The sequence below is a fragment of the Schistocerca nitens genome, chromosome 9 (assembly GCF_023898315.1).
Source record: "Schistocerca nitens isolate TAMUIC-IGC-003100 chromosome 9, iqSchNite1.1, whole genome shotgun sequence".
NCBI classification, from domain to species: Eukaryota; Metazoa; Arthropoda; class Insecta; order Orthoptera; family Acrididae; genus Schistocerca; species Schistocerca nitens.
Genome location: NC_064622.1, coordinates 157,238,682 through 157,261,975, shown reverse-complemented (window position 1 = coordinate 157,261,975; position 23,294 = coordinate 157,238,682). Strand labels below are relative to the sequence as shown.

General features: G+C 37.3%; 2 protein-coding genes across 6 annotated transcripts in view; one reads left to right on the top strand and one right to left on the bottom strand.

The window, feature by feature from the left end:
• Positions 1 to 6,720, bottom strand: part of LOC126203834 (uncharacterized) — an 83,309-nt gene extending 76,589 nt beyond the window's left edge. Inside the window, exon 1 of one of the 5 annotated variants that reach the window (XM_049938207.1) lies at positions 6,646 to 6,720. In XM_049938207.1, coding sequence (XP_049794164.1) covers positions 6,646 to 6,685 — 40 coding nt within the window. In that variant the 5' untranslated portion in view covers positions 6,686 to 6,720. Of the gene's footprint in view, positions 1 to 6,433; positions 6,564 to 6,645 lie in introns of those variants that run through there. The other 4 variants (XM_049938203.1, XM_049938206.1, XM_049938205.1 and 1 more) reach the window with 4 other exon arrangements.
• Positions 6,721 to 6,779: 59 nt separating this feature from the next.
• The window catches only part of LOC126203452 (uncharacterized), a 30,443-nt gene continuing 13,928 nt past the window's right edge, over positions 6,780 to 23,294 (top strand). Inside the window, exon 1 of the mRNA XM_049937769.1 lies at positions 6,780 to 6,843. The gene's annotated coding sequence lies outside the window, so the exon portion shown is untranslated. The remainder of the gene's footprint in view (positions 6,844 to 23,294) is intronic.

The window sequence follows — 23,294 nt, the reverse complement described above, 5'->3', positions numbered from 1 at the left end:
TTCGCTTGCTGTTTGCTCCAGTCGAGGTTGGGCAAGCATCAATGACAATAGCTAGTGGTGCAGAAGGGAGAGGATGTGCTGAACAACTGATCACCTGCTCATGTAAGTGTAAAATCCTGGAGATGCAGAATGGGATAACAGTCAGGCATAATTTGCATGTTTAAGAAATGTTATTCCCCACAAGCATGGCAGGAATCACCTTTCCTCTTTGCTAAACGAAGGGGCGAGGGGGGGGGGGGGGGTTGCTCACAGGCTATTTGAATGTTGAATAATCTGTTCACCTAGTAATTCTTCAAATTCCTTTTTCACTGTGGTGTGTTTTGAACCTGTCAACTGGTTGGCTTTACAAGCAACCATCTGTCCCGTCATAGTAGTGATGTGGTGGGCAATGTTGCCATATTCCAGGCAGTAACACAGACAGCTGCCTTGTTTTATCCAAGGTTGCTGCAGGAGTGATATCATTCTGTAGCTTACCTATGTGAAACTGGGCTGTCTCAGTTGCAGTGATGCAGTCTTTAGTGTGTGTGCACCACATTATTGTCTGGAATAGTGCAAGTTTTCTCTTCTTCCATGGCTGCCACTTTCCCAGTAAGTTATTAATGGTGTTCAATATGGTAAGACCATTTAATAATGGTGATTTCATGTCTACAGAGGCACAAACAGGAGAAGTATGCGCTCATTTGTGCATGTCATGTGAATATGCAGAATGTCCAAAAATAGTCTCATCATTCAGTCTGAGTTGCACTGTTTGGGTGGACACTCCAATGAGGAAATGAAATAGAAAGTCTGCACCCAGAAGAGGCTTGGCAACATCCTAATCAGGAAGATCCACCAGAACTTTTCTATGAAACCCAAATGCACTGCCTTATTGCATTGTCTGAAAGTAGGTCTTTGAACATTGCTGGTAGGACACTAATATCAAATCCTACATTGATTAAATACTTTTGGGGCATTGCAGGTATTCTGAAGATAAAGTGGTGTGATATAGGAAAGATGTGAACAGCACAGCATCTGTCAGCTGTGTCAATGGCAATAACAGGGATGAGATCCTCTTTTTCAAGATGCAGGATTCACTGCACACATCAGGTCATATGATGAACAACTCTTTGCAGTCATGTGTCAGCACTTTACTTCAAAACAGTCAATCATACCTTTTTTATTGCTGTCTACCTTTGAGTAATTACACAGAGGGGTGCATTTTTGAGCTAGCTGACCAATACAGAAGTGATACCAACACTCTATGAGGTGCTGGGTGACAACACAGTGATTGCTGTATTACTTGGCATGTAGATTGTGTTGAGAGGTGCAGGAGTTTGTCGGAGTTGTTGTGTGAGTCCACTGAGGTCATGTTGTAATGATCTGCCTAGTTCTATTAGTGGAAGCTGCCCTCCTCTACCAGCATCTTCTGTAACTACACTTGCAGTGCCATGTCCAGTTCTTGGGGCCCTGATTGCTTTATTGCATAGCAACAGGTTGTGCATTTGATCAACTACAAGTAACTGTAAGTCTACATTAAATCAAATTTTGAGGAGTTGCTTGCAACCACATCACTCTTAGCTGCTAAAGGTAACTGGTAAATTCACATTTGCTTCAAGCTAATCTGCAACACTTCAGCTTCAAAAATCAGACCCCAGAGAGGACACCAGGTTACAGAAGGTGATTTTTCACTGATAACTTCAGCCTTTAAAATTTGTTGTACAAGAAGGTCTGTCAGTTTACACAACCATCAAAGCACATCATCCTTAAGGTGTGTATATTTGTTTACTTTCAGCATGTTGTGCATGACATCACACAATAATAACAAGGTATGACAGTCTAGTACTCTGATCGTCACAACGAATTGCACGGTGTTATCCAAAACAGTTTAGTCTTCTAAAGAAAGTTCTAGGAGCTGTAAAAATAGATTGGGTTGTTGAGGCATGGCAGGGTGATGAATTTTACATGCAGAATGTAAAAAACAATGCAGCTTGTTAGCGAATTGTATGCAGGCTCCATATCGTGCAAAGTGCCTGTCACTTGCCTGAAATTCAACATCAGCAATGGAACTGTATTGTTATCTCTGATGCATGCAATAGCTCTTCTCAAGCAGTGGTATCCACAGTCACCATTAAGATAATATCACTTTTAATGTTTTTATCATCTGTCATTGTGTGTACGATAATCCATAATTAAATAAGAACTGTGTTAATAGAAAATGCTATATTATATTATTGATAACAGACATGTAACACATCAAAAGCATACACAAGCAGGTTACACAAAGACAAGGTGGAAACTGGAAAGAACTCCCTAAGTAAATAAATCAACCATTCCACAATTTTTGTCTTAATGACCGACTGTTTGCATCGCCACAGGTTTATATGACTGTTATGGTCAGATGGCAGCAAAAAAGCACAGCAATAAATGCAAAAGCTGAATGTAGAAATGCTAGAAATCAGTGAGTTAAAATGGAAAGAATATAAGAATTTCCATTCAAATGAGTACAAGGTAATAAAAACACTGACAGAAAACAGTATAATGGGAGAGAGATTCTTTATAAGTGGGAAGAAGGGGGAAAAATGAGTTACTTTAAGCAATCTGGTGATAGGATTACTCTAATTTGAATTGCCAGAATATCAGTGTCAACAGAAATCTATCAGTTATATGTGCCAGTGTCACATGAAGAGATTGGGGGGGGGGGGGGTTATGGGCGCTCAACATCGAGGTCATCAGCGCACAAGAAGAGAGAGAGGGAAATCATGAAAGCTGAATGGGTAACTCATTATGTAAAGGAAGATGAAAATCTAATAATATTGGGGGACAGATTTTTAGGGAAAGGGATATAAGATGGAGTTGTGATAGAATCTGGGCTCAGTAACAGATGTGAGAGAGGAGAAAGATATTGTTCAAGAATCAAAAGAGAAGGATGTATACTAGTAAAATGTGTGGTGGTACAGGAAGATGCCAGGTGGATACATCATGATTAGACAGAGATTCCAATATCAGATATTGTACTGCAAGGTGTACTCAGGACCAGATATAGACAGATCACAATTTAATGATGATGAAGAGTAGAATGAAGAAGAGAATTGTCAATAAAAATCTATGTGTAAGGTGGTGGAATGTTGCAGTACTGAAATCACAGAATTTGGACAAACAAATACGAGCATGAGGAAGGTAATAAAAAAACTTGAGTGACAGAGGAAATACTGCAGTTGATCAATGAAAGAGGGAAGCAGAAAAATGTCGCAGAAAAGAAGGAATACTGCAGTATAAAGCATATGGAAATGAAATCAATACAAATAGATGTGCAGTGGAGCTAAATTAAAATAGCTACAGAAAAATGTATGGTGAAATTGAAAAGGAAAGGGTCTTTGGAAGAACTCATTCAGCATACAGAAAAGGCAAAAATAGTTTTCAGGGAAATTAAAAAAAATAGGTGTCAACATTAAAAGTGCAAAATAAATGCCACTGTTAAGTGCAGAGTAGAGGATGGATAGGTGGAAAGAGTACATTGAGAACTTCTATGAGGGGGGGGGGGGGGGGGGGGAAGTGTCTGCTGATGAACCAGAACAAGAAATGGATACCAGTTTTGGAGACACATGGAATCCAGTATTACAGTCAGAATTTGATAGAGGTTTAGAGGACCTCTGATCAGATGTGAAAGAAGGGATTTACTACATTTGTGTATGATCTGGATCATTTAATTTTTATCCCAAGTAAATAGTTGCACATATGTGTTTTTTGTTTAAATGTGTATTTTATTTATTATTATAATTGATTCCTAAATAATAGTAAAATAATCATGATGAAAGTGCTCAGATTAAAGAGGGTGTAAGACAAGTATACAGCTGCTCTCACTTCTTATTCAACCTGCATATTGAAGAAGGTATAATGGAAATAAACGAAAGTTTCAGGATAAAATTTGCAGGTGCTAGTTTTTTCCTTAGTGAAAGAGAAGAAGAATTACAGAAAATGTTGAATGGAGTGAACACTATAAGGAGTAAGGAATATAGACTCAGGGTACATCTAAAAAAATGGCAAAATAACAAGTTTAGCAATAAACTCAACATCTGAATTGGGAAGAATATGCTAGATGAAGTGAAGGAATTCTGATATCTTGGAAACAAAATAATGACTGATGTGTGATACAATGATGATATAAATAGAAAACTAGCACTGGCTCAGAAGACATTCCTCACTAAAGGGAAGGCTGCTAAATCAGAAATTTAATTATTTCCTAAAAATATTCTTACAACATTATAAAACCAAATGTCTTTTGCAGAAGATAAAGGAAAACTGTAATAGAAGTGAGGAAAAAGGAATCAAAGTATCTTGTTCTAGGAAGAGAGAACTTTATTTAATACAGAGGACTAGTGTTAGTCAAAAATATACTTCAAATAGTAGTGCAAAATTCTTCATGTTGTTATCAAAAATGCAATACTATGTACTACACACAAAAATTTTGAAGACTAAAGCAAAAACAATTTATAACATTATTGGGCTTCAGAAATGAAACAAAATTCATTAGATCCACATTCCAGAAGACCAAGATGGATAAGTTAAGGAAGAGGAGGTGAGGAAGAAAGCCAGACTCAATAAGTCTGAGAAGTGGAAGAAAATGTCATATAGAATGAATGGACAAGATCAAGTATGTTGACACTGACAGAGGAAGCACAATGCATAATGTTCTCTGTGACAAGGTTGTAAATGGACAGACGGAAACAGATGAGGCTCATTAGCAGTACCCAGGAAACTGGAACTGTACAATGACAATGATGATTGGATAGGAAATGTATAAACTCAATAAGACAAATGATGATATTCTTCAAGATGTAAGAAAAAAAACTAGGCACATGATAATACATTGAAATCAAGAACCTCAGTCCAAAGTAATTTACACTTAAAAGTGCTTCTCAATCTGTTGACTTAATAACTATGGTGTCAGCTTATTTTGAGTACTTACTGTATCATCTCCTGGGGAAATGCTCCCCAAGTAAAGGAAGCATTCATTCAGAACAAGAAAGCAATATTACCTAGTCAGCTTTAGTTGAATTTGAATTTACAACCTCAATGCAAAGCACTGAAATAATGTTCATCTAGACACTGGCTTCTTGATGTGGGTTCAGAGTGGAATTGTGTAGTCTGGTGCAGAGGTATTAAGGAAGCTTCCATTTGAAATAAAGCAAGAAAGTGATGATTCTTGTAATTTCAAAATAAAATTAAGAATATACACTATTAGTCACCCCTACATATTATCTGTTTATCTATATTCTGTACTGAATGTTCTCATTAGTTGTAATCACTATTTTTATGACAGACAGTTGGTTACTGTTACAATATTATAGAAAGGAAAATTACTTCTCACCATACAGCAGAGATGCAGAGTAGCAAATGAGCACAACAAAAAGACTATCACAAATAAGCTTTCAGCCAGTGAGGCCTTCATCAAAAATAGATGACTGACACACACACACACACACACACACACACACACACACACTTATTTCATTCACAGTTGTCACCTATTTACAGTAATTATAATAAGTCTTTGTAAAGGTATATTTTAATCAGAAGAATTCTCCAACTGTGATGTTAGCAAATTACTACAGCTATTAAATTTTGAGGACCACAGAATGAGAAAGTAGTGTATGTAAAGAAAAAATAGATATATGATATTTGACTGTGGGATTTTATGAGCAGTTACAAGTACAATAATTAGGGAATATAGCTTATAATTCATGCATTTGCTGTCCATTTTCTATCCACTTATTTTATTACAAATTATTGACTTCCTGCCTCTTTTGTATCCTTAAGAGCCACTAGAAATAAATTTACATGGAGCAAAAGACAGTTCTCTTGTATTACATCATTAGCCACCTGAGATCCAAATCCAATACACACACACACACACACACACACACACACACTCCAACACACACTCCAACACACACACACACACACACACACACACAAAACACTGAGAGAGAAGAGAGAGAGAGAGAGAGAGAGAGAGAGAGAGAGAGAGAGAGAGAGAGAGAGGCATACATACATACAGACTTTATTCACCTACTTAACTATTTTCTCAAGTTACATGATATGATCAGAATAGCATTATGTCAACAAAAAAGACAATGCAAGAAATCTTGTGCAAAGACAGATATGTTTTACCAAGCAAATAAACAAAAAGTAATACCTTTCATAATCTGAGGGAAATTGAAATGTAACATGTATTTTAACTTGAAATGAACAGAACATTTCATTAACAGTATATGTGTGTATTAGTACAAAATGATTATAAATGTTTACCTGTATAATAAATATCTGTTTTATGGTTAATATGAAACAGGTATACAAAATTATATGAAAAACTCAGGAACAAAGTTCATACATATTTTCATTATGGCAAATTAGATCAATCTCTTGTGAAAAATGAGAAAAATAAAATCCTTACTAGTACCAATAAGAGTTTCTTGCATATTCCAACAGGGGTTGTATTGATTTAAATGTAAATGAAATATTTTGTTGGTTATCATTTACTTATTTGTCCAGCTGTGTGCTAATTATATTGCATGGGTGCTGAATCAGTCTACATACAAAATTGATATTATCCCATACAAACTGAACATAATATGTATATGTATAAAACAATCACTATATACATACGTGATTCTCCATCTGACTCACTGTTGTTCGAGCCTGTCATCAGCTCTGACTAATGCAGGCTGATAAGAATGTTTCACAGCTGTGAAGACAGATTGCTGATAACAGGTTCTTATCAGGTTAGGAACCAATACTGTATATGAGATTTGTGCAGCATTTATCTACAGCAAAGAAAAATGTTCTGAATAACAAGAAAACTGGGTAAAATTACATTTCCATGAATCATATTCATTAGGTCTCACTGAGAGGAACATCCATGACATGGGAAGAATGCAAAGCTGAAGTTGTGAAATACTGCAGTACAGAATTATTGATATAAATTATAGCAAAATCAGAAACTTTGTAACAAATTCATTGTTAAGACACATACTGATTTTCTACCTCCCACTCAGACTTATCAGAACATTTTCATACATAAACTAATCTGTAATATAAAAATGTGACAATCTTCTTTTCTTCCATGGTAGTACACTCTATAGTATGTATAAAAGACATGATTGTTACATTACTAGAAGACAATCTGCAGTCATGATTCTCAAATAAGTATTAAGTTTTACTGGTTATTTAGGTGTTAATAAACTTACAATATAAAAATATTCTATCTTCATTGATCTGAACTCTCTTCTTTATTATTGTTTACTGCAACTGAACTTCTTTCCTTCTGTATAATGAATTAAAAGCACTGAATAAAATGAATCAAGTGCTGGGGATGATATCAGCGGTGATGCAATGATATTAGTTGTATTATGATAGTACAAACCATTCTGATATGCTAAACCTATAGTAATAAGTATGTAGCAGCCAATTGCAAATTTGTGCCAGACTAGGACTTGGACTGGTGGAAATAAGAAAGAAATCTGGGCTTGAGACCAAGTCTGGCACAATTTGTCACAACACAGTCTTCCCTTCTATTTATTCCAGGTGGTAATGATTAAACTGATAGTGTTCTGATTGCTGCAGTGCATACATCACAGGATGTTCAAATATCATCAGTATGTTCATTAATCTGTGTAAATGTGGAGTATGCTGAAAAAAATAATTGTCCCACTTTCCGCCAACAGGTGAAAATATGAAGCTGTAAGCAGTCACAATACAGTGTGGGTGCAGGAAAAGGGGAGTAACCATCATTATGCTGTAAGCAGTCAGAATGTGGTGTGGAGCAGAAAATGGGGAGTATTGATCAAATACCTGATGATGGTGATTCTAGCACGTTTATTGGGATTTGATTACAAGTTACACAATGTGTCCAGTATGATCTCTTGAGTCAGCTACATACTGCATCCATATGAGACCATGATTGACAGCTGCTTGCAGCATATGCAGTGTAATTAGAGTGATATAGCACTATGTGCTATCCTTCAGATCAGGAAGAGTCTAGATACAGTCCTGATAGACACCATCTTTCTGACATCCCCACAACCACAAGACACATCAGTTTGTGTGTGTGTGTGGGGGGGGGGGGGGGAGGGGGGGAATCTGAAAGGCCATATATGTTGAAATTGCTTAAAGGTGGTGTGCTTCTTATTGAAGATTTTTTGAAGCAAATCTTGCACCTGGCAAGTAACATGTGCTGTCACCCCATCTTGCAAGAAAATAGTTATGTGGACACAGTTGTATTCTTGCAGAGCTGGAATCACATTTGCATAAGGAGGTCCTCATAAGATGCACATGTCAGTGTACACCTAACAGGCCCATGAATTGTCACCTACTTAAAGAAATGTGCATTGAGAATGCAGGTGCTTGTAAAACAACACCATGCAGTCACATAAGCTGAGTGCAGCAGATGTTCCTGCACAACATGTAGTGGAGTTTAATCTGATATACAACAATTGTGTGTATTCACAGCACCATGCAGAGTAAAACGTGCCTTTTCCATCCAAAGTATATTCCCCAGCTACATGCCATCTCTTTCCATGCATGCCCAAACATGAAAGGCAAAGTCGTGGTGTTGTAGCATGTCTTGGGGCTTCATTTGGTGCACATCCTGAATCTTGTAGGGATACCAGAGTAAAATGCACTACAAAATCTTACGAAATGTTGACCAGGGCAGAGATAATTCTCATGACACAGCTCAAGCACTGGTTTGCAGAATTTGTATGTTCAGCTATACCTACAGCAACTTCATCATAAACTGCCATGTGTAATCTCCCCACATCTTCCTTCTTCCATCTATCATCCACATTAAATAATGCTCAGTCTAAGTAATTAATAAGCAAAGTCTTTTATGAAGATTTGAGAGGAGCAAAGATCACAATAAACTTTCAAGTTTACTTAGCTTGTTGTGTTGAGATGGCTCCAGTTTTTATTATCTAGGGGTCCAATTCTTGAAGCTGAAAATCTCACATTAGGTCCTCACAGTTGGTTTGAACTAAATAAATCTGAAGACTGTCGTTGCAGCATTTTTTTTACATAAATATACTTTCTCACATTTAATTATATCACACAGTAATTTGATTTTTCACATTAACAAAGCTGATGTTACACTGTTCAACATGTTATACAAAGATACATCTGATCACATCAGAAGAAAGCTTATGACTCTCACACTCTGCAGAAATAACAATATTCCAAATGGTTCACAATTTTTTTCTTGACAAATGAATTCCTACAGTTTTATGTTACATCATTAATTTTGATTATTATTTCATATATGAGTCCAGAAATAAGCATACTAATAGTACAGGATTGCGCATTCAATAATAGAAATTTTAAGTGTGCCAATAATTCATAATTTCAAAATGTTTCTAAAAAACTAATTTTAACTGCACATGCAGAACTAGTACTTATCAATTATGACATTGAAACTAAAATATTTTATAAAGAAGTTCCTTTTCATAAATTTAAGCTTGAAATATAAACATACTGTGTATAAAATTATATGAAAGTTTTCAGAAAATCAACTGAGAGAACATTGACCCGTTCAAAATTCGATAAATAATACTGGTATCGACAACTACTGTTGGGGGAAAATAAAGTTAGAGGAGGATGTCCCATTACACATGGGAATGGGCTGCCTCTTGTGGCAAAGCAAGTATGGATAATTTTAATTCCCCTCTTGTTTTTCCATCTGCCTCCTTAAAATTCATTTTTTTCCATTTTAACTGATTTCTATTAACACACATAAATAAAATCTGCATTTTCATCAAAGAGAAAGGTTGGCCCTTAGTCTTAAATAATGTAACACCAGATCTAATTTTGTGAGGATATGATTATAAGGGACCGGTTTTTTGTCACGAGACAGTTAGTCCACATCCGAGTTTCAGACAAGTAGCCTGTGTTGGTTAGAATGACAACAATGCTTCAACTTAACTGTGGAATAAGTGTTAAACTACTATGCTGCATGTAAAAGCAATGATAATGTCTGCTCCATACATACCCAATTATTCTTCAAGAACTGTGAACTTTGTGGTTAGGGTTTACTGCTTGTAGATGTTCAACAGGAAACTGCTGTAGCGGTATGTGGAGGTTCACCTTTAAACTATTAATGAGGCTTATGGAAAGTTTACACATTAATGCACTGGCCATACATATATAACTGTGTATTATTGGGGGTCTGTTCAAAGTGAAAGTAAAAGACTGTGAAATGCAACTATGCATATGTTGGCTACATTATTTACTGTAGACAGTGTTGGAACCCACAACCCATTTCTCAGCCAGTGTAGCAATGCTGTACGTCAACACCAAGTACATCAAACAAAGAGATAATTAAAGCAGGTGGAGCTGCTACACCCTCTCTTCCTGCTGCACCAACTGTTTCACCTGATTCTTCAAATTTCTTCAGCATATTCCTTAGCTCATTTATTGATATGGGGCCTCTTTGTAGCTATTTCTGCTTGTGAGAGTCCCACAATGCAGCAGTGCTACAGCTGCCATTTTAATAAAACAACATTACCAGCAGTGCACGGTCTTTCTTCTCATTAGTTATTGCATTCAACCTCCATAACCTTTTACACCCACAGTCACTTCACGAAAGAAATCACTACCCATGACAAACAGCATACTGAATCAAAACACAAAAAATTTCACATTCTGACTGCTTAATGCACTCTATTTTCAGTGGTGGCAGAAAGTGGAAGCATACTAGTGTTGAGTTTGTATCTGTTCTTGAGTGCCATGACTGACCTCATTTGAACTCTTCTGTCAAGAGAATTAATTTGGAGTTGGAACAGCTGCTTATTTTGGGTGCAGGGTCACACATTGGTGTGGTTCCTGTTGATAATTTCAATAGGTGGGATTATATTAGTCATGACCTTCACCTCAACAGGAAAGGGAAGGATAAACTGTCTGGGTAATAGCAGGAAAGTTAAAGGGGGGGCACTGTCATGAGTGATAAAGTACCAGTGGTTATAGGGTTGAGAAAAGACCCTTTTTTTAGGGTAAGGAGGACAGAAAGAAACCAAATTTTAAGAGAGGTTAGGACGAGACAAACCTTCAGTTTGAGAAAGAAACCAAAAAACATAATTCTAGCTTATTGCATCGGCTTAAGCAGCTATTGGTTAAGAATTTTCAACAGTCAGTGAATATTTCAACTCTACCCAATTTTAACTCAGTCAATGTGAAATGTCAGCTATCTTTATTGCATCAAAATATTTGAGGACTGAGAAATAAAACTAATGAATTAATTATCTGCATAGATGAATTAGAGTCTTCAAACCCAGCTGACATAATTTGCCTCTCAGAACACCATATGACCACTCATATAGAACTTTTAAGTGTTACAGGGTTTAGGTTAACATCTTACTTTTGTAGTGCAGAAATGGAGAAAGGAGGAGTTGCCACATTCATCAGGAACTGTCATAAATTTAAGAACATAGACGTTCATAAATTTTGCCTAGAACAGCATATGGAAGCATGTTCAACAGAAGTAGAATTTCACAAAAAGTCCTTCATGTTATTAACTGTATATCGAGCACCTGCAGGTAACTTTAATCTGTTCACAAACCACCTTGAAGCTGTACTAGCCCATTTAATAATAATAATAATAGCTTTATTCAACATCGAATGGTACACTGCACATGTACAAAGAAACAGTAATGATTAAAGTTATTTGTACAATACACAAGACACATTCTTCTGAATACGTCATTAACTTACAACAAAATTACAATAAGGTGTTTACTTATTTCTATTCACATAATTTCACAGAGCATTTGTTGTTCTTCATATAAGTATGGTACTCTTCTAAAGTGTAGAAAGGGTGTTTTACTAAAAATTTCTTAAGCTGATGTTTCAGTTTAGTTGTAGGAAGAGCCATGACTGCTCTAGGCAGTGCATTAGCTAATTTTATACCTGCATACTGAGGCCCCTTTTCGTAAAGTGCTGTTCTGTGGCTGCCAATGTAAAATCTTTCTTTATTTCTAGTATTGTACTGGTGGAAATCTGAATAAGTGTTTGGGTGCAGTCTTTTCACAAGCAATATGGGTTTTAGAATGTATGTGTTTATAACAGTTAACACCTCTGTTTTTGGAAACAAGTTGCGACAAGATTCCCTGTATTTTGCTCCACAGATTATTCTACACCCCTTTTTTGAAGAATGAGTAGCTTATCTAGATTAGCTTTGGTTGTTGCCCCCCAAATTTCAATACCGTAGTTCAAGTGAGAGGAGAAAAGAGCATGGTATGCAGTCTTTAGGACTACGGTGTCTCTACAGAACTTGCTAATAGAACTGATTGCAAATATATTTTTTGACAACTTAGTTGCTAGAGAGTCAATATGTGTGTCCCATTTCAGGTTGCTTTGGATTGTTACGCCAAGGAATTTTACAAATGGTTCAAATGGCTCTGAGCACTATGGGACTCAACTGCTGAGGTCATTAGTCCCCTAGAACTTAGAACTAGTTAAACCTAACTAACCTAATGACATCACAAACATCCATGCCCGAGGCAGGATTCGAACCTGCGACCGTAGCGGTCTTGCGGTTCCAGACTGCAGCGCCTTTAACCGCACGGCCACTTCGGCCGGCCGGAATTTTACACCACACTCTATCTTTACCAATTCGTTGCTCATGTATAATTTAATTTCATTATTCAAACTACTTTTGTTAATCTCCATCAAACGTGTTTTACTGGTGTTTACATTTAAGTGGCTTTCATTAAAAAACTGAACAATTTCTTTTGTCACATTATTACACTCGGCCTCTAGTTCATTACGTGATTCCTTTTTACATACAATGGACGTGTCATCAGCATACAGAACAAGTTTGGAATTTATAGTACAGTATTTAATATCATTTACATAGATCAAGAACAGAAGTGGGCCCAATACTGAGCCCTGGGGCACCCCATATTTTATGCAAGTGATCTCTGATTTGTAGACACCACTTTCCATTTTAAGTAGAACAAACTGCTTTCTATTGCTCATATAACATTTTATTAGGTCATAAGCAATGCCTCTAATGCCCATGTTCCATAGCTTGTCTAATAGGATGTCAACGTTCACACAATCAAAGGCTTTTTCCAGGTCTAGGTATACACCTGCCACATGTTCCTTACTTTCGATACCCCCTAACACGTCTTCAATTAGTTGAGCAGTTGCAGTGCTAGTTGATTTACCTTTTATGAATCCATTTTGATTTTCGAATATCAGGTTGTGTTTGTTAATAAAGTTTATAATCCTGTTGTATATAACTTTCTCAACTATTTTGGAAAAGACAGGAAGGATTGAGACTGGTCTGTAGTTTTCTATTTTGTTGTTGTCACCTTTCTTAAAAATGGGTGTTACCTGTGCTATTTTTAGTCTGTCTGGAAAGGTGCCTGATTCTATTATATTGTTGACTGCTGTAGACAGAGGTACAGAGACATTTTGGCTACAGGCTTTTAAAACATTAGTATCATGCCCAGCTGAATTAGAGGGTTTTAGAGAGCTAATGATGCCCATCATTTCTGCACAGTTTGTGGGGGCTAGATATATACTATGGTCACATGTATTACCTTTAAAGCTGTAGTGCATGTTTTTATGTTTGTCATTTATGGCTTCCCCTATGGAAGAAAAATATTCATTAAAAATATTTGCAATTTCCAGTTGGTCTTTTATGAGCATGCCATTGTGGTTAATAGTAAAGTCCGTACAGGATTTGTCATTGCCGGTTCTAAAACTGTTTATGACTGCCCAGATGCCAGTAGTCACGTTGTGTGAGTTTTGAAGCTTATTTGCAACATAGTTGCTCCTGGTCTGTGTAAGTAAGTCCTTATAGTGTGCTTGATATATTTTGAAGGCTTCCTTTAGCTCAGGAATCTCTCTATTATTCAGCATTGCACTGAGGAGTAGTTTTAATTTTTCCCTCGCTTCAGTGACATTATTATTTACCCAAATATTTTTGTTTATATTTTTTGTTTGTTTCATTTTTGTGATTACAACTGGGCATGTGGTATCAAAGCAGTAATAGAAGTCAGTAGCAAAGTTATCATATGAAAATCTATTATTTTCAAACCATTTTATTTGTTCTAGCATCCAGCTTAGTCTATTTATGTTGTCATTATACATTACTCTTTTAGTTACAAACTGTTGCTTTGTGGTGACAGTGGGGGGCCTCATGGCGTTCCAATTTAAGCTGTACTGCATGGTGATCTGAGATTGCTAGTTTTAAAATCGATGCACTGTGGGATAGGTGGGTCATGTTTGTTATTATGTTGTCAAGACATGTTTTACTATTGCCAATTTCTCTAGTGAGTTCCCGAATGAGTGGGGTCTGGTTACATTCATCACACAGAAGATGTAACTTTTTGGTGCTGACATCATCAAAGTAGTGGTTGCTGGTGATTTCAATGTAGATTTCCTTAAAGACTCTCCCAATAAGAACTTATTTGAGTTAGTAACACTATCTTTCAACTTAATTTCCACTGTAAAGTTCCCCACTAGGGTAGCCAATTGCTTACAAACAGCCATTGATAATATGTTTATAGAAAAGTCCAATGAACAAAATTATATTACAAAACCAATGGTCAATGGCCTCTCAGACCATGACATGCAGTTCCTTCTGTTAAATGTTAATACTGAACAGGATATAAAAGCTGTCAAATCTGAGCTCAAGAGGGTAATCAATAAGCCAAAAATTGGTTATTTTAGGACACGCCTCAGAGACATTCACTGGAATGATGTTTACAGTGCTCATGGCATGAATGAAAAATATAACACTTTTGCTAATAAAGTGCTTACCTTATCTAAAGAAGCCATGGATTACTCAAGGAATAGGGGTGTCTTGTAAAACAAAAAGAAAACTGTATCTGTCAATCCGAAACAGTTCTGATGTTGGTGCTATAGCACTTTGCAAGAACTACTGCAAAATATCAAAGACTGTAATATGGACATCAAAGCAAATATATTACAAGGAAAAGATTATCATATCAGATAACAAAATAGAGACAATATGGAATATAGTGAAGGAGGAGACTGGTAGAACTAGACATGAATAGGGACAAATAGCATAAAGAGTAAATTATACATTGGTGACAGATGTGTATGGTGTTGCAGAACTTTTAACAAACATTTTGTAACTGTTGCTAAAAAGATGGGGATGTCAGGTTCTGTAGAAGCTGCTATGGAATACCTCAGACCAGACATTTCAAGTAACTTCCATAATATTAATTTGACCCTCACTACCCCAGCAGAAATAATTTCCATCATAAAATCTTTAAAACCAAAAACATCCAGTGGGTATGATGAAATATCAACAATGTTAATTAAAGAATGTGATTCTGAGTTAAGTAACATATTAAGCTATTTGTGTTTATCAGTGAAATATTTCCTGAATGGTTGAAATATGCTAAAGTTAAGCCACTGTTTAAGAAGAGAGATAAAGAAATAGCATCAAATGTCTGTCCAATTTCACTTTTCCCAGCATTCTCAAATATTTTAGAAAAATGTACAATTGGCTTTATAACCATCTTATCTCAAATAACATACTGTCAAAGTTGCAGTTTGGATTTGTAAGGGGTTCCGATATCGAGAAGGCTAGCTACACTTACAGTAAAAATGTGCTTAATTCATTAGACAAAAAATTGCAGGCAACTGATATATTTTGTGATCTGTCAAAGGCATTTGACTGTGTAAATCACAATATCCTTTTAAGTAAATTAGAATATTACGGTGTAACAGGAAATGCTGCAAAATGATTCAGAACTTATACCTTTGGCAGGAAACAAAGTTGTGTTATGAGGAAAGAGACATTTATTAAGCTGTCAGGCATCATCTACACTCCTGGAAATGGAAAAAAGAACACATTGACACCGGTGTGTCAGACCCACCATACTTGCTCCGGACACTGCGAGAGGGCTGTACAAGCAATGATCACACGCACGGCACAGCGGACACACCAGGAACCGCGGTGTTGGCCGTCGAATGGCGCTAGCTGCGCAGCATTTGTGCACCGCCGCCGTCAGTGTCAGCCAGTTTGCCGTGGCATACGGAGCTCCATCGCAGTCTTTAACACTGGCAGCATGCCGCGACAGCGTGGACGTGAACCGTATGTGCAGTTGACGGACTTTGAGCGAGCGCGTATAGTGGGCATGCGGGAGGCCGGGTGGACGTACCGCCGAATTGCTCAACACGTGGGGCGTGAGGTCTCCACAGTACATCGATGTCGTCGCCAGTGGTCGGCGGAAGGTGCACGTGCCCGTTGACCTGGGACCGGACCGCAGCGACGCACGGATGCACGCCAAGACCGTAGGATCCTACGCAGTGCCGTAGGGGACCGCACCGCCACTTCCCAGCAAATTAGGGACACTGTTGCTCCTGGGGTATCGGCGAGGACCATTCGCAACCGTCTCCATGAAGCTGGGCTACGGTCCCGCACACCATTAGGCCGTCTTCCGCTCACGCCCGAACATCGTGCAGCCCGCCTCCAGTGGTGTCGCGACAGGCGTGAATGGAGGGACGAATGGAGACGTGTCGTCTTCAGCGATGAGAGTCGCTTCTGCCTTGGTGCCAATGATGGTCGTATGTGTGTTTGGCGCCGTGCAGGTGAGCGCCACAATCAGGACTGCATACGACCGAGGCACACAGGGCCAACACCCGGCATCATGGTGTGGGGAGCGGTCTCCTACACTGGCCGTACACCACTGGTGATCGTCGAGGGGACACTGAATAGTGCACGGTACATCCAAACCGTCATCGAACCCATCGTTCTACCATTCCTAGACCGGCAAGGGAACTTGCTGTTCCAACAGGACAATGCACGTCCGCATGTATCCCGTGCCACCCAACGTGCTCTAGAAGGTGTAAGTCAACTACCCTGGCCAGCAAGATCTCCGGATCTGTCCCCCATTGAGCATGTTTGGGACTGGATGAAGCGTCGTCTCACGCGGTCTGCACGTCCAGCACGAACGCTGGTCCAACTGAGGTGCCAGGTGGAAATGGCATGGCAAGCCGTTCCACAGGACTACATCCAGCATCTCTACGATCGTCTCCATGGGAGAATAGCAGCCTGCATTGCTGCGAAAGGTGGATATACACTGTACTAGTGCCGACATTGTGCATGCTCTGTTGCCTGTGTCTATGTGCCTGTGGTTCTGTCAGTGTGATCATGTGATGTATCTGACCCCAGGAATGTGTCAATAAAGTTTCCCCTTCCTGGGACAATGAATTCACGGTGTTCTTATTTCAATTTCCAGGAGTGTAACTGGGAACTAATTACATGTTGGGTCCCACAAGGTTCCATTTTAGCGCCCTTACTTTTTCTTGTGTATATCAATGACCTTTCATCAGTAACATTACCAGATGCCAAGTTCGCTTTGTTTGCCGATGATACAAACATTGCAATAAATAGCAAATCAAGCGTAGTCTTAGAAAGATTGGCTAATAAAATATTTGTGGACATTAATCACTGATTCCTAGCCAATGCCTTGTCACTAAACTTTGAAAAAACACACTACATGCAGTTCATAACTTGTAAGGCATGTCCCATGAGTATATGCCTAAAATATGATGACAAGGAGATAGAAGAAGTGGACAGTGTTAAATTCTTGGGATTACAGCTTGATAATAAATTCAACTGGGAGGAGCACACCACAGAACTGCTGAAGTGTCTTAACAAATCTCTATTTGCAATGCGAATTGTGTCAGATATAGGGGATATACAAATGAAAAAGTTGGCATACTATGCTTACTTTCATTCCATAATGTTATATGGGATTATTGTTTGGGGCTATTCATCAAGCCAAGCTAAAGTTTTCTGGCCACAAAAACGTTTACTAAGAGTTATATGTGGTGTAAACTCAAGAACATCTTGCAGAGGCCAGTTTAGGAACTAGGGATGCTAACTACTGTTTTCCTATATATTTGTTCCTTAATTAAATTTGTCATTATGGTGTGTGTGTGTGTGTGTGTGTGTGTGTGTGTGTGTGTGTGTGTGTGTGTGTGTGTGTGTAAGTACAATCTAACTTCTGCACCATTTCAGTGCAGTAATGTGGTCATTGTAAATAAGTATTGTAGTAGTTCTATTACATGTTTATTACCTTATAAATAAAACAACTTTTTTTTATTTTAAATTCAGTGTATTAGAGTTTGTAAAATGATTCTTTCATATAGTGTTCATTTAAAAAAATGATGATCATTCCATTTGGGACCTGTGGAAGGTACATTAGCTTATTTGTTTCAGTTGTAAATATTTGTCATGTATTATTGTTTTTCTGACACGTATTATTGTTTTTCTGACATGTTCTACATCCTTGAAGACCTCCTCACTATGGATCAATTGGAATGAAAGTAAATCTAATCTAATCTAAATATTATTTCTGCATCCTATGATGTATACAGCCCACACTGGAGCACTCCAACACATCAGTTTAATAATAACTACCTTGTATATTCTGGGAATATTAACTTGAATGTGCTATACATGTAATTTACTTTAGAGAGAATATAATAAGAAATGCCTATATTATTTGCATTTATATTTGGCAATTTTCAAGTCTATACAATCTATAAATGTTACAAAATTACAATAAGAAGTATACTTTAAAAACTCTATCACTTATTAAGACAGTTAAATTGTGTGTAGAATAAACTGGTTTGAATATCAGCAATCAATCAGTATGTAGTGAAAAACAACTTAACAATACTAAAAAATGAGACTGTAATAAATACAGTCTACATGGTAGACTGTATTCAAAGAACTGAGTAGAAATACTGTTAAGTAACACAAACCACAGTCATTACTGAAGTTACATACATTAATCCTTGGTCCGTAGATCATGAATATGACAGTTTGTAATGATGTGGAATGTGTCACTTTAATGTAAGTTTTCTTTGCACTAATAAATTAATTAATTTTCTTTTTTTTACAGTTACTGCTTCACCTCTAAGAATTCATCTATTGAGTAGAAGGAGTTGTCATTCAGAAATTCTTTTAATTCACTTTTAAATGTTGGTTGGCTATCTGTCAGACTTTTAATAGTATAGGGAAAAATACCAAAGATTTTTGTGACAGCATAATTCATCCCTTTCTGTGCCAAAGTGAGATTTAATCCGAAATAGTGAATACCATCCTTTCTTCTAGTGTTGTAGCTATGCCCTTCCATGTTATTTTTGAATTGGGATGGGTTATTAATGGCAAATTTCATAAGCGAATATATGTATTGCGAAGGTACTGTGAATGTTCCAAGTTCCTTAAATAAATGTCTGCAAGGTGATCTTGGGTGTGCTCCAGCTATTATTCTGATTACAAGCTTTTGTGCAATGAATACTTTCTTTCTTAATGATGAATTGCCCCAAAATATGATGTCATATGAAAGCAGTGAATGAAAATAGGCATAGCAGGCTAATTTAGTGATATCTTTATCACCAAAATTTGCAATAACCCTAATAGCATAAGTAACTAAACCTAACTGTTTCAGCAGATCGTTGATGTGTTTCTTCCAATTCAATTTCTCATCAATGCACACACCCAGAAATTTTGAGTATTCTACCTTAGCAACAGATTTCCATTCATAGTCTATATTTATCAATGGTGTTATGTCTTTTATTGTACAGGATTGTATAAACTGTGTTTTCTCTAAATTTAGTGAGAGTCAACTTGCAGAAAACCACTTAATAATTTTCTGAAAGACATTATTTGCAATTTCCTCAGCTGATTCTTGTTTCTTGGGTGTGATTACTATACTTATACCATCAGGAAAAAGAACTAACTTTGCATCTTTATGAATATAGAGTGGCAAGTCATTAATATATATTAAGAACAATAAGGGACCCAAGACTGAACCCTGTGGGACACCATTCTCGATACCTCCCCAGTTAGAGGACTCTGCTAGTTTTTGCAGACTATCTGTACTGTTAATTTCAACCTTCTGCATTCCTCCAGTTAAGTATGAATCAAACCATTTGTGCACTGTCCCACCCGTACCACAATACTTAAGCTTATCTAGAAGAATTTCATGATTTACACAATTAAAAGGCTTTGAGAGATCACAAAATATCCAAATGGGTGATATTTGGTTATTCATTGCATTTAATATTTGGTCAGTGAAAGCATATATAGCATTTTCTGTTGAAAAGCCTTTCTGAAAAACCAAACTGACATTTTGTTAGTACTTCATTTTTACAAATATGTGATGCTGCTCTTGAATACATTAATTTTTCAAGAATTTTGGATAAAGTTGCCAGAAGTGAGATTGGGCAGTAGTTGTTAGCATCAAATCTATCCCCCTTTTTATGCAATGGTTTAACAATAGAGTATTTCAGTCCATCTGGAAAAATACGCTGTTTCAGTGAGCTACTACATAAGTGGCTGAGAATCCTACTTATTTGTTGGGAACAAGCTTTTAGTACGCTGTTGGAAATGTCATCAATTCCATGTGAGCTTTTACTTTTGAGTGAATTTATAATTTACCTTATTTCAGTTGGAGAGGAGGGTTGAATTTTAATTTTATCAAATTGCATAGGTACTGCCTCATACAGCCTTGCATTTTCTAATGAATAGCTAGGTCCTATTTTCTCTACAACACTTAAAAAAAGATTATTAAAAATGTTTTCTACTTCTGAATGCTTGTTAACAAACTTTTCATTGTGTTTATATATCTAAAAACAAAGATGTATCTAAAAACAAAGATGATGTGACTTACCGAACGAAAGCGCTGGCAGGTCGATAGACACACAAACAAACACAAACACACACACAAAATTCAAGCTTTCGCAACAAACTGTTGCCTCATCAGGAAAGAGGGGAAGGAGAGGGAAAGACGAAAGGATGTGGGTTTTAAGGGAGAGGGTAAGGAGTCATTCCAATCCCAGGAGCAGAAAGACTTACCTTAGGGGGAAAAAAGGACAGGTATACACTCGCACACACACACATATCCATCCACACATATACAGACACAAGCAGACATATTTATATGTGTGGATGGATATATGTGTGTGTGCGAGTGTATACCTGTCCTTTTTTTCCCCCTAAGGTAAGTCTTTCCGCTCCCGGGATTGGAATGACTCCTTACCCTCTCCCTTAAAACCCACATCCTTTCGTCTTTCCCTCTCCTTCCCCTCTTTCCTGATGAGGCAACAGTTTGTTGCGAAAGCTTGAATTTTGTGTGTGTGTTTGTGTTTGTTTGTGTGTCTATCGACCTGCCAGCGCTTTCGTTCGGTAAGTCACATCATCTTTGTTTTTAGATATATTTTTCCCACGTGGATTGTTTCCCTCTATTATATTTTCATTGTGTTTGATAGAAATACAGTCTTCCTGTGCTCTCAGTTGCTCTGTTTCCCTTTTCACAATATTCCAAATTGTTTTAATTGTATTATCAGATGTGCTAATCTCAGACATAATGCACATACTTCTGGACTTTTTAATAATTTTTCTTAATATGGTGCAGTAGTTTTTATAATGTTTCATTTTTTGGGATCATTACTCCTCCTAGCTACAAGATACATTTCCATTTTCTGTTTACAAGATATTTTTATCCCTTTAATAAGCCCTCACTTTTTATAAGGTTTCTTACAATTATATTTCACTGTTTTCTTAGGGAAACTGTTTTCAAATATACTCACAAGGGATCATGAAATAGGTTACATTTTAAATTAGCATCATGTTCCCTGTATGCCTCATCCCAATCTAACTGTTGCAAGCTTTCCCTAAAATTTTGATTTGTTAAGTTGTTAATGGAACACACTATTTTGGAGGACTGTTTTGCATTACTGTATGGAGCTATATCATAACTAGTTGTGCATCATGATCAGACAGACCATTCTTAACAGGAGAAGTTTTTATTTGCTTAAATTTATTTTGGTCTATGAAAACGTTATCTGTCAGTGTGCTGCTTTCCTGTGCCACCCAAGTAGGAAAATCAATAACTGATGTCAAATTGAAAGAACCAAGTAATACTTCAAGAAAACATTTCTATCAGACTCTTTCAGAAAATCTACGTTGAAATCCCCACAAACAATAATTTGCTTTCCTTTATCTGACAGGTAACACAACAAAGAAGCCAAGTTTCTTAAAAATAGTTGAAAATTTCACAGTGGGGACCTATACAGGGCTACAATTATAAAAATGCCATTATTTAATTTAAGCTCACATGCACATGCTTCTATGTGTTGCTCTACACTAAATTTTTTAGTTTCCAAATTTTTCACCCTATGACTGATTTTAACATATATGGCAACTCCTCCTCTCTCCATAGTCTCTCTACTTACATGTGCTGACAGCTTATATCCACCTACATTTACCATTTCCATACCTGTGACTATATGATGTTCAGACATACAGGGTTATTACAAATGATTGAAGCGATTTCACAGCTCTACAATAACTTTATTATTTGAGATATTTTCACAATGCTTTGCACACACATACAAAAACTCAAAAAGTTTTTTTAGGCATTCACAAATGTTTGATATGTGCACCTTTAGTGATTTGGCAGACATCAAGCTGATAATCAAGTTCCTCCCACACTCGGCGCAGCATGTCCCCATCAATGAGTTCGAAAGCATCGTTAATGCGAGCTCGCAGTTCTGGCACATTTCTTGGTAGAGGAGGTTTAAACACTGAATCTTTCATATAACCCCACAGAAAGAAATCACATGGGGTTAAGTTGGGAGAGCGTGGAGGCCATGACATGAATTGCTGATCATGATCTCCACCATGACCGATCCATCGGTTTTCCAATCTCCTGTTTAAGAAATGCCGAACATCATGATGGAAGTGCAGTGGAGCACCATCCTGTTGAAAGATGAAGTCGGCGCTGTTGGTCTCCAGTTGTGGCATGAGCCAATTTTCCAGCATGTCCAGATACATGTGTCCTGTAACGTTTTTTTCGCAGAAGAAAAAGGGGCCGTAAACCTTAAACAGTGAGATTGCACAAAACACGTTAACTTTTGGTGAATTGCGAATTTTCTGCATGAATGCGTGAGGATTCTCTACTGCCCAGATTTGCACATTGTGTCTGTTCACTTCACTATTAAGAAAAAATGTTGCTTCATCACTGAAAACAAGTTTCGCACTGAACGCATCCTCTTCCATGAGCTGTTGCAACCACGCCGAAAATTCAAAGCGTTTGACTTTGTCATCGGGTGTCAGGGCTTGTAGCAATTGTAAACGGTAAGGCTTCTGCTTTAGCCTTTTCCGTAAGATTTTCGAAACTGTCGGCTGTGGTACGTTTAGCTCCCTGCTTGCTTTATTCGTCGACTTCCGCGGGCTACGCGTGAAACTTGCCCGCACGTGTTCAACC